This window comes from Paramisgurnus dabryanus, chromosome 14, assembly GCF_030506205.2.
Source record: "Paramisgurnus dabryanus chromosome 14, PD_genome_1.1, whole genome shotgun sequence".
NCBI classification, from domain to species: Eukaryota; Metazoa; Chordata; class Actinopteri; order Cypriniformes; family Cobitidae; genus Paramisgurnus; species Paramisgurnus dabryanus.
The window spans coordinates 10,732,717-10,745,086 of NC_133350.1; the positions used below are offsets into that span (position 1 = coordinate 10,732,717).

Here is a 12,370-nt window from a genome sequence, read left to right on the forward strand (position 1 = left end):
TGCAAACTGCTAGGGTAAAGATTTTCTGAAACTCCGGTTGCAGTGTTATTGTGTAGCCGGTGAGTTTTTGGCCTGTGATGTTGTTGTTCATGCCGAGGTGAGACTCTGCAATGGTTTCTCATTAGCCAACATGGCTTTACAGTTAGGGATATATCGCCATCTGTTGGTTTGGCATGCTGTTGACAGCGCTTTATATATAGGGTTTTTGTGTGTTCGAAGGAGGGTTTTTTTTAATCAAGGAGGGAAAAACTTAGTTTATAAAAATACCCGTGTACATGTGGACAAGGCCTAAATTCCATATTATCAATTGCTGTAGAAAACATTTTGTCCTGAAAACTAAAAAGTTTTCAAAAGAGATATACAGTACATATCACCTGATCAGCACAACTTAAATGGTGTTCAAAGTGAGGCTGCGCAATGTATATAAAGTATTTACTATGTATATGTACGATTTTTGGTGATTATAAAATTAGTATTACTTCAAATTTCATATGCATGTTACACTGCGATTCTTATTTTGCTTGTCTTCTCAAGGAGGATTTTCATGTATCCTGGAAAGTCGATCTGGTTTAATATGATATCACTCATACGTCTTAACTCATTCCCCGCCAGCCTTTATTTTTTTAAAGTTGCTCGCCAGCATTTTTTGTGATTTTCACAAAAGTTTCACAAAATCCCTTCCAGGAAAATTTTCTTCTATAAATATACACTGCAAAAAAATATTTTCAAAAAATAAAATTTGTAGTATTTTTGTCTTGTTTTCATTAAAAATATAAAAAAAATCTTAAATTAAGATGCTTTGTCTTGATGAGCAAAACGACCCAAGAAAATAAGTCTAGTTTTTAGACCAAAAATATCAAATTTAAGTGATTTTGTGCATAAAACAAGCAAAACATAATAATAATTTGCCAATGGGGTAAGCTAATTTTTCTAGAATTTTTCTTGAATTTAGTGTATAAGAAAAATGTTTAAGATTTTTTGCTTACCACATTGGCAGATTTTTTTGCTTATTTTATGCACAAAATCACTTAAATTGTATATTTTTGGTCTAAACACTAGACTTATTTCCTTGTGTCGTTTTGCTTATGAAGAAAAAACATCTTAATTTAAGAATTTTTAGATATTTTTACTGAAAACAAAACAAAAATATTTTTTTCTTGAAAATCATTTTTTGCAGTGTATAAACATACAAATATATCAAATAAAAGAACAGACCCTCTGCTTTCAAAAAAACAAATTGAGAATTTTTTTATCTTATCTTCATTTGTTCTCTTTTTATAACCCCTTAAAAATGGGTAGGCAAAAAGCTGAAATAATTGCATTTCTGTAAAGAATTTTTTTTAGAGATCAGATTCAGAGCGAGTATCAAAACATACATGGAGTTTAAAATATTAAAAAAATTGTTTTTGCTTCAGTTTTTTATAAATTGGGTATAAATGTATAAAAATGTATATTGGCCATCTAGTGGATAATATCAGAATTACAGATAACCATAAACCATAAAAACATAATTGGCAGGGAAATGTTTTCTTTTAATTGACGAGATAACTTAATTTAACTCATCAATGGTGGGGAAACAGTTAATAATTTACTAAATATCCTTTAGTCTCATATAAAAGTATCAAATTTTAATAGTTTACAATTGATTTATAGGACGATAATAAGATTATAAAATTTCTAATAATACCATGTATTTTTCTTATACATTTAATAATTTTACTGTTTTTGTTTCATATTCCATGTAAATCTGCTTTGAAACAATTGAATTAAAATTGTTAACATTAAAAACATTATGAATGCCTTGACATTTCTTTCATACAGATAATTTTTTAAAGAAAAAAAATCAGAATGAATTTGACATTTAAAAAAAAAGCATTTACAATTTTTTAGGACATTTTCTAGGTTAATTTAACCGCATAGTTGAGTCTGTCCATATTTTACCCAACAAAGGGTTGAAACAAAAAAGCAATTTTTGGAGTTTAAGTATGAGATATTGATATTTGTAAAAAATATCAACCAGCCCTAGTTTGGCTGGCCAGAACACAACAGTCACAAAACTTGACTGATTCAATCTCAAAAAAACTAAAAATAGACAGATTGTTGGACTCACCGCCTCCACCAGACTGGTGGCACTGCCTCTCTTTTGATGATACTGGTTTCTGTACTCAGGTGGGACCTGCAGGTGAATGGGTGAGTAGTTTCTCTGCTCGGGGTCATCTGTATACCACGAGCTCTTTCTGACAGATGTGTGACTGCCGCTCGCGCCGTCTCTCAGAGGACGGTCCACTCGGATAAGAGGCGTGTAGTAGGGCGTTCGATCTTTACTCGTAGGAGTGGGTGGAGGTGACGCCCATGATCTGGTAGATCTTGTAGGTGAAAGCCTATGAGCCCTGCTTGAGTCCAGACCTGCTACTGCCATCACCTGGTACAGTGAACGTACAGCAGTAGACATAATACTGTATTACTACAGTGACATGATTTAAGTACAAACCCAACCCAAGCAAGATCTCTAGGTGTACATACACACATGTATACTGTACATATTAATATTCAGGCATGTATTTGTATATATATTTTTTTGGCACAGATTTCTTTACTGTCTTTCTGTATGTCTCTACTTGTGTATATTTTGTAAAACTTGTTTTTATGTCTAGACTGTTTGTGCTAAAAAGTTTTTTTTAAATTGGATAACCATTTGTGACTGGACAAAACCAGTCATAAGCTACTCGGTTATTTTTGTAATAGCCAACAATACATTGTATGGGTCAAAATTATAGAGTTTTTTTTGCCCAAAATCATTAGATTATGTTCCATGAAGATATCTTGTAAATTTCCTGCTGTGAATGTAAAAAAAATATTTTCAATATTTAGATTTTCTATAACTTTGAAGCCACTTTTACATAAAATAATCTATAAATAAATGAAAATAGTTTACTGTATGTTACCTGGTGTTGCATGAGATGTAACGGAAGAGCAGTACGCTGGTGAGGAAGGTCATCTTGACTGTTCTGCCTGCGCAGACACTCAAAATTAAATGATGGCCTCCGATGACCTGTGGAAACATCCATCACATAAGTATCAATGAGAAAAATTTTAGAAACTTTACAAAAAACGTAACATTAACTAAACCAGATACTGCAGTTCTGACCTGATTGGATGACCCATTTTCAAAGCCATTATAAAACAGCTGATATATGTACACCTGTAACCACACATCAGTTTAAATCATTTCACTTCATTTAACTCTAAAGACTTGCCTTGTGGTGTAGGAGGAAGTAATCGTCTCTTTGGCGATCTATGTGAATCATGATAAAGGGGCTGCTCATCATCATCATAGTAACTATCAGGATGATGGTAACCCCGCGGTGTCTCATACTCCTGGTCACTGTTGGGGTACCTGCACAATGTTTAAGTTTCATTTGCATCTCATACTGAATATATGCTTTTTGATATATGAGTCAGTTTGAACAACATTTAATATTTACTGTATTCATGATTTTCCCAAATAAAGGCACAATATGTAATTTTCACCACTAGAGGTCGCTAAACGACAACAATGGCCACAGTTTGATGATGCTTTTAAAGAGCATAAAATGAGTCGATCTAACAGGACTCACAGATCATGAGTAATGAGAAGCCTTTATAGGCCATCAATTAGGACTAAAGCAGCTGATATCAATTAGTACTGATAGGGGGCTGGGTTTCTCTCTCAAAACTGACAGATTTCAGGTGATCATCTGGCTTTCTATGCCATTTTGCACCTTGTTCTTTTCATGTGTTCAATACTTATTCTCTGTGTCATGTCACTTTATTTATTATGACTCAACTTGTATACTTAAATGTTCCGATTTCTTTGTATGAATTCAATATTTGGCTTGATGGCTACATCTGGTGGAAATTTTGTGTCCATTATGGGTAGGTTTCTTTAAAAATACCAAATTTTGAGCAAAAAGCTAAAATAATTGTTTTGTGAAAGACTTCTGATAGAAATTCAGTTCAGAGCGATGATCAAAATATACACTGAGTTTGATCTGTTTGACATGTGGGGTTGCTTCTGGGTTGTAAAAGTTGGGTAAGAAAGCCATCTGGTGAATAATAGCGGAAATATGGATTTCTGGAAAAACTCGTCATTGGCAGGGAAGCTTTTTCTCTTAATTGATGAGTTAACTCGTCAATGGCGAGGAAAGAGTTAATCGGGGCGCTTTCTAAAACTGCAAATTCTTTGTATTCAAACACAGTCGTTTTTTTATATATTAACTCTTTCGGTGCCATTGACGAGATATCTCGTCAATCAAGAGAAAACGCTTCCCTGCCAATGACGAGATTTTCTGTCTTTCCGCAATACCGCTATTATCCACCAGGTGGCGCCCTTCCTCAACTTTTTAAACCCGGAAGTATTGCCCTATGGCAAGCGGCTGCATGTCCGTGTCTGTTTTAAAGATCGCTCTGAATGGGATCTCTATGAAAAGTCTGTCACAAAAATGGGGTCTGTTCTTTTGGTATATTTGATGTTTATATATTTAAAGAAGAACATTTCTGGAAGGCATTAAACTTTGGTGAAAATCATGAAAAACGCTGGCGCTGGCTGGCAACTTTTTTAAAAACGCTGGCGTTGAAAGAGTTAATGCAAAAATCTTACATATTGTGCCTTTAAATATCATATGTATGTTTCTGGCAACGGTTTTACCTATCACCCGACAGCATGCTGTCATCCTCGCAAAACTCCTCTCCGCTGTAGTACTCCGCAGAGTAGCGATCTTCATCGCAGTCCTCTTCACGGCGTATAGTTGGTCGTCTTCTGTCGCTGCCATTGGACCTGCGTAAAGTTTGGAGGAGTGAGTACAAGGTTGTTTATGTTGTCATTAACGTGTCGCCCATGTGATTATCCATGCACGACCATGCAGACATGTAACTATTGGAATGCAGTAACGCAGTTAAATCATGTTAATGAACAATCACGTTATTAAATCAGACGTGTCATAACCTTGGCTGTCTTTTTACATCTTTGGAACGTAGCTGTATGGTCTTTGGAGATCTAGTCTTATTAACTCAAACATGTTTCATTTTTCAAAATGTCCATAATAGTTTACTTGTGCCGAGTCGGCCGTGAAGCATAGACCTTTAGAGAAAACTCAACATTTAGTTACTAAACGTACTAAACAGGCTTGCATCTTATAGCCTTGTTTTAGTTTGGCTGTCTATATAAAGATATACGTATGGAGTCATTGCTGTGTTGATGCCACATGCTGCAAGCCCCACCCACTTTCCCTTCATCACCCAATCACAACACATAGACACTCAGGGGGCGGTTTCTCAAACAGGGCTTACTCTAGTCCCAGACTATAATGCATGTTTGGGCTGCCTTCATTTATAAACACTTCGTACTGACATATCTTAACACATATCAGTGCCCTTGTTTTGTCTCAAGATGCACACCAGTACTGTTTTTGTAAGGTTTGTTTGTAAAAACTACTGAAATTACCTAATATAACTAATGCCTAGGCCTGGATAAATCTAAACCCTGTCCGGGAAACTGTCCGCCCAAGATGTATCCTGCTTTGCTATAGCTTCACCAACTCATTTGGGTTTTATGGTCAAGATCTGCATGTGTATGCGGCCTGTCCCAAATGGCACCCTAAACACATTATTTGGTCGTATAGACTGCAAAGTAGTAGTCAACCCTACTGAGGGCTTCTCAAAAGTGTGCACTAATAGAATTTTGAACCTTAAAATTATACACAAATACAGACCAATACAAACAACGGCCCGAAGTGAACACCAAGAGTGCCATTTGATGCAAAGCCAAGCTGGAAATAATTTTTTTCTGGCCATTGAGCAAAACTGCTACCACAATTCTGCTTCTCATCACAGTTTCTTTTCTACAAGAAATAATATCTGAACATGTAATAATTGCTGAAACATACCTAATATAGGTCTCATAGTAGCGCCTTCTGTTCCAGAAAGCAGAGAAATTGTTAAGAGAAAGTATTTTGGTTAGGAAGGAGAGAGAAAGATGGAAAAATGCAGGCAAAATGGAAAGGGTACGGGATAGGCACATGTATGATACAGTATATACATGATATATACAACAAATTTGTATACACACCTAAAAATAAAGATCCTACACGATGCCATATAAGAAATATTTTTGGTTGTAGGTTCCATCCAGGTACAGATATGTACCCTTTGAGGTACCAATATGAACCTTCCCATACGGAAAAATATACTTTTCTTTGGCCAAAAATATGTTTTAAATGTATGCTAAATACATTTTGTAGAAAGTAAAGCTTAATTTTATATATTTTTGAATTTGAAAATATATTTAGTTTTATCCTTCATATATCAACATAAACCTTTATGAATGAGAATATATTTCAAAATGTATTTCAGGGGAAACAAATACATTTCTAATTTTACAACCCATACCACAATTTTGTAAGTGCGTATAAAATGTATAAAGTATACCCATTTGGCAAAAAAAAAAAATTCTGGCCAAAAATATATTTTAAATATATGCTAAATACATTTTGTAGAAAGTAATGCTCCATTGAACATATTTTCGAATTTAGAAATATATTTTGTTTTAACCTTCATATATCAAAATTGCAAGCAAATGCATTTCTAATTTTACAACCCATATGGCAAAAATCTATTCTATGCCAAATTTAAGTTAATTTTCATTTAAGTTAATTTTATAAAGTATATTTTAAATTTGTTATGTTTACAGGTCTGTGACAAAGTTTGTCTTCCAATGCGACGTGAAATTAATATATTTCCTTGGATTAAAAAATATGAAGGGGCAAAATATATTTTTAATGCCTTAAATATACTTAATTTTTAAAATACCCAAAATTGCCATATTCCAAAATATGTTTAAGCAAATATATTTTTTGGCCATTTTTTTGTATATTTTGAAATATATTTAAATATATATTTTTTGCCATATGAGCAAGTATAAAATATAAAACTATAAGTATGAATATATATTTGTGCAGTTGAAAATATATTTAATTTTAAAATTTTTCAAACCTGTTATGTTTACAGGTTTTTAACATGCAAAGTTTTTCTTTTAATGTGAGGTGAATATAAATAATTTTAAATATATTTATTTTAAAAAATTTGTACAAAATATACAAAAAATTGGCAAATTATAAAAAAATTAAATTTTGTAAACATGTGAGCGCAAATACTTTTTGGCCATTTTTTGAAATATATTTAAAAATATATTTTTGGGCGTATGGGTTTCGGGTTCTAATATGCACTCTTTACGTACAAAGGTGTACTTTATGAAAGGGTAACTTTTTTCTAAGAGCGTAGCATTGATGGACCATCAGAGGTGAGAAAAGACCCAACGAAAAGTTCAAGAAAGTAAAGATGGAAAATGTGCAAAAGAAAAAGATAACCTAATCTGTAAAGCTGAATGTTTGAAAACAGTGAAAAGGAAAGTTTAAAAGTCAATTTCTTGTTTATACTCTTGTTTATAACACTAATGAAAGCAAGACTTTTCACAGCACAGATAAATAATGTAAAACATCCAATCACCTCTGGCCACGAGGGCTTCTGGGCTTGTCATGTTCTCCATAATACGATCCCGGGTAGCCATTGGCTGGCATGTGCTCGTAGTACCGATTGTGTCCTCCATTGGGTAAACTGGAAACGTTGGCATTGTTGAGGTTGACGTTGGTCGACTTGTTGTAAGAATTGTTATGATGATGGTGATGATGATGGTGGTGATGGCGATGGTGGTTTTGCTGTGCCATGGCGTTGGCGCGACCCAGCCGCCCCACGGGTTGCTCCATGTGGGCGTAATGTGGAGGTGGCTGCACCTGCAGGGGGCGCTGGGTGGCGTTCGTCTGGTGACCGGAGCTCCTCCGAGGGTCTCCGTTTATATGATTGATGTGGTTGCCAAACAGTCCACCGTTTCGCTGTGAACAAATACTTGTGAGGATGAGGTTGAAAACCCACTTAACAAATTTGATGGTAAACTATTATTTAATTTGATATGATTTCATGGTACAAATAAATTTAAAAGGAGGTAAAGTGACATAGCAATAGTTCTCAACTAGTGGGTCGTGACTTGTAAAAAAAGGGTTATAAATAAATGTAATAATAATAAAGCTTGAATAAACTTAGCTAAATAAATTTGCAGATTATAAAGTTGATATTATGAAATAATACTTTTTTGGCTACTGCAGGGCCTGTACAATTCTTAGTAATGATAATGCAATTTAATGCTTATTTTTCTATGATTTAAGCATGTTTTAAAGTGTAATATTCGGTCCTGAAGCACAAGTTGGGAACCGCTGGCGTATGATGTGAATAAATTCAAACTGAATTTGAATTTCAACTTGAATGAAGTAAACTAAATTTAAAATCAAGAGATTGGCTGATAGATGAACTGCACCAGATTCATGTGTTACAGTACAGTACAACAAAACTGTGATACGATGTACCTATGATGTAACCTTCAATAAAATCGAGCAAGAATTCTAGACTGCCACCTTTGATGTCAAACTATAAGACCGCAGGCCTCAGGCCAATGATTTTATCCCCGTACAAAGTCTTAATCTTAGACAGATCAGTTTGTACGACCTATTGGGATGATGCACAAATCACTGCGACTCCCTTAAGGTATAACTGCTCTTAAAAACAACTCAAAATTGTTTCCATTTTTTACCAGGCAGTTAATTAAAGAAAATGAGGTGCAGATCGATTTTACAAAAGGGGAAGGGGGGTCATAAAAGTTGAGTGATTTACCCTATAAATTGCTTCGTCCTCCTCTGGTAAAAAGTCAACTAGCTCGTCATCCTGCAGGTCACACGATATCGCGCGCCGAATTTCTGGCCCAATGTCATGCAGCGTACGGAGGCCGGCCTGTAACCGTGACGACAGGATAACTAAAGATTTGCTCTTCGATGAAGCCATTTTAAATGACCACTGTGACCCACTAACAAGTCTCATAAACACATGCCAACAGGGGTCAGTTCAACAGATAAATCGACACAAACAGGCTTTGACAGGACAGTATCATGAAATTCATGAAAAATGAAAACAGTCACGTTAGACAACACAGAACATCTTCTACACTGCAAAAAATGACTTTCTTACTTAGAATTTTTGTCTTGTTTTCAGTAAAAATATCTGAAAATTCTTAAATTAATTTAATTAAATGAATTAAAATGCATTGTCTTGATGAGCAAAATGACCCAAGATAATATGTCTAGTTTTTAGACCCAAAATATCAAATTTAAGTGATTTTGTGCAGAAAACAAGCAAAAAATAATAATAATCTGCCAATGGGATAAGCAAATTTTTCTTGAATTTTTCTTGAATTTAGAAAAATGTTCAAGATTTTTTGCTTATCCCATTGGCAGAATTTTTATTTTTTTTGCTTGTTTTATGCACAAAATCACTTAAATTTGATATTTTTGGTCTAAAAACTAGACTTATTTTCTTGGGTCGTTTTGCTCATCTTAATTTAAGAATTTTTAGATATTTCAAATGAAAACGACAAAAATACTAAGAATTTAAGGAAAAAACATTTTTTTATTTTTGTCTTGTTTTCAGTAAAACTGAAGCAATTGGGTAAGCAAAAGAATCTTGAACATTTTTCCTAAAAACTAAATTCAAGAAAAAAATCAAGAAAATTTGCCTACCCCATTGGCAGATTTTTTTGCTTGTTTTCTGCACGAAATCACTTAAATTTTATATTTTTGGTCTAACACTAAACTTATTTTCTTGGGTCGTTTTGCTCATTAAAAAGCATCTTAATTTAAGAATTTTTCTTTAAGAGACTTTCTTAGAATGTTTGTCTTGTTATAAGCACAAATATCTAAAAATTCTTAAATCAAAATATTTTTTTCTTAATGAGCAAAATGACCCAAAAAAATAATTCTAGTTTTTAGACACAATGTATCAAATTTAAGTGAATTTGTGGATAAAACAAGCAAAAAAAAAACTGCCAATGGGGTAAGCAAATTTTTCTTGAATTAAGTGTTTAAGAAAAAAAATCGACTTTTTTTGCTTACCCCATTAGCAGATTTTCATCCGTGTTTTATCCACAAATTTACTTACATTTTTTTTTTTTGCAGTATGTATTTTTGTTTTGTTTTCAGTAGAAATATCAAAAAAATAAAAATAAATCAAGATGTATTTTCTTGATGAGCAAAATGACGAAAAGAAGTCCGGTTTTTGGACAACAAAATATACAATTTAAGTGATTTTGTGCATAAAACAAGCAAAAATATCTGCCAATGGGGTAAGCAAAAAAATCTTCTCATCCCATTGGCAGATAATTATGCTTGTTTTAAGCAAAAATTTACTTAAATTGTATAGTTTCTGTGTTAAAACAAAACTTATTTTCTTAGGGCATTTTGCTCAACTTTTGATATTTCTACTGAATACAGGCCAAAAATATTAAGTAAGAAAATAATTTTTTGCAGTGTATACACTTAACTACATAAATATTTGAGCAATTAACTTAAACTAAGTTTATAAATGTAGTTTAATTTCTGTTGTGTGCGCTAATTATAACGTAAACCTCTAAACAACGACTAAACAACATGAAGTCAAACACACAGATGGTGTTTGATTAATGAAAATGAAACATAACATCTTAAAACAATGATATGTGAAATTTGAAATGATGGTAAACCGATACAAACACTTATTATTACACAACAAACAAGAATACATTTACAGATCACCATTATCACACAGAGGACTCCATATTCAAGCTAAAACAACATTTTAATGCAAAGGAAATACAGTTCAACGAAATGTTTTTTTGCAGTACACATGTATCAAGATCAAAACAACAAACAACTTATAAATATACTCCAAAACTTATAATACACAAACACACACAATGCTCACCTGTAGTGCAATGGCCGTGTTGTTCTGAGCCGGGTGGACGCCCACCAGACCTTCTTCCTTGCGTTTCTTGAATTTCCTAAAGTAGTCCTGTATCAGGAAAGTGGCATAGAACTTCCCCACGGTTACCTCATCATCTACGTGAACAGACCACACATACGGCTTCAACGCAGGTGTACACACACCGCAAGTGTTGTCGCAGGTCGAGATGCTGCCTAACCATACAGTCACTTAAAGACTAAAAACACCTGAAATGCTTATCGTTTCAAATAATAAAAAAAGATTTTAACATGAATGGCTACTAAAAGTGACCTAAAGTCTTAATAATAAAGCGAAACGATTTTTTAACAGACATAACTTGTACCTAATATATTGAAAGGTCTCTCAAGCATTCTTTGTTTCAATGCATTAAAAGTAATAACTTTTAATATTAAGAGATCTTTATCCCCAAATTTGCAAAGAACGGCTCCAATTCTTTTCCAATGCTTTTTTATTCAATTTAAATGCCTTTATTTATTATTTCTTAAATGCTAGGTCACATTTCACTAGCTCTTCATGCAGAAATATAGATCAGTAAATGTTTATTATAAAAAAGGTAATTTATAAAAATGTATTATGTTTTTGTTTCCAATTTCGATTTTAAATGCTGTACACTACAGTCTCGGAAAGAAAAAACAAAAAGCTGTCACTGGGGTTGTTCCCATTAACAATTTTCCCCTTTTTACAGAAAGGATGCATATGAGTACATCAAAGGCCCATGTTGATACCTAAATGGTGAACATTTCGGGCTTTTTAAAAGGTACTGTCCCACTGATATCTTTAGTAAAAAATTTTAAACACTGTACATATTAATATTAGCACAACAACAGGGGTGCATCAGCTAACTTCACTAAAGTCCTAAATGCATTTCTGTTTTATTAGAAACATGTAAGCAGGCAGTGCTGAGCAATATGTATTTGCACATTATTGTTGACTGTGTGTTTAGCCTACAGGTTTTTTATATGCATGAATGACCATGTGTGTGCGTAAAAGTGTGCATCTACATGTGTGTGTGTGTGTTTGTGAGAAACATTCTGAAGCAGGGGTCTGTGTCACTTTTTAAACAAGCACGTTTGGGGACACACCAGGAAAGAAGAGGCAACATTAGTTCCATGCCACCACCCTAAAACAGAATTGCTTCAGAATATTCTGACGTTTTAAACTTAAACAGAATAAACAGTGAACGAGGAACAGAAGCTGTGGAGACGCTCAAGCAGATCAAGAAGAGCAGAAGAGATAGACAGAAACATAGAGAGACATTGTTTTAAAGGATAAAGCATGCCAGAGTTGCCATGCAAGCCTGAAGCCCAACACGCACACACACACACACAAACACAAACACACACACACACACGCACACACACTCCAGCTATGTCTTCATTTATACATCTTCACACAAACACACACATCATTGAGGTTCCAGTGTGAACGCTGTACCAGGCAGGAGAGGAACATTTGC

General features: G+C 33.9%; 1 protein-coding gene across 1 annotated transcript in view; it reads right to left on the reverse strand.

Annotated features, from left to right (window-relative positions):
- cacna1da (calcium channel, voltage-dependent, L type, alpha 1D subunit, a) overlaps window positions 1-12,370 on the reverse strand; it is a 111,936-nt gene that overhangs the window by 2,603 nt on the left and 96,963 nt on the right. Inside the window, exons 41-48 of the mRNA XM_073811831.1 lie at window positions 10,876-11,009; window positions 8,758-8,874; window positions 7,543-7,925; window positions 5,925-5,951; window positions 4,688-4,816; window positions 3,258-3,397; window positions 2,946-3,052; window positions 2,111-2,422 (exon numbers count right to left, since the gene is read on the reverse strand). Of these exons, the coding sequence (XP_073667932.1) occupies window positions 2,111-2,422; window positions 2,946-3,052; window positions 3,258-3,397; window positions 4,688-4,816; window positions 5,925-5,951; window positions 7,543-7,925; window positions 8,758-8,874; window positions 10,876-11,009 (1,349 nt within the window). The remainder of the gene's footprint in view (window positions 1-2,110; window positions 2,423-2,945; window positions 3,053-3,257; window positions 3,398-4,687; window positions 4,817-5,924; window positions 5,952-7,542; window positions 7,926-8,757; window positions 8,875-10,875; window positions 11,010-12,370) is intronic.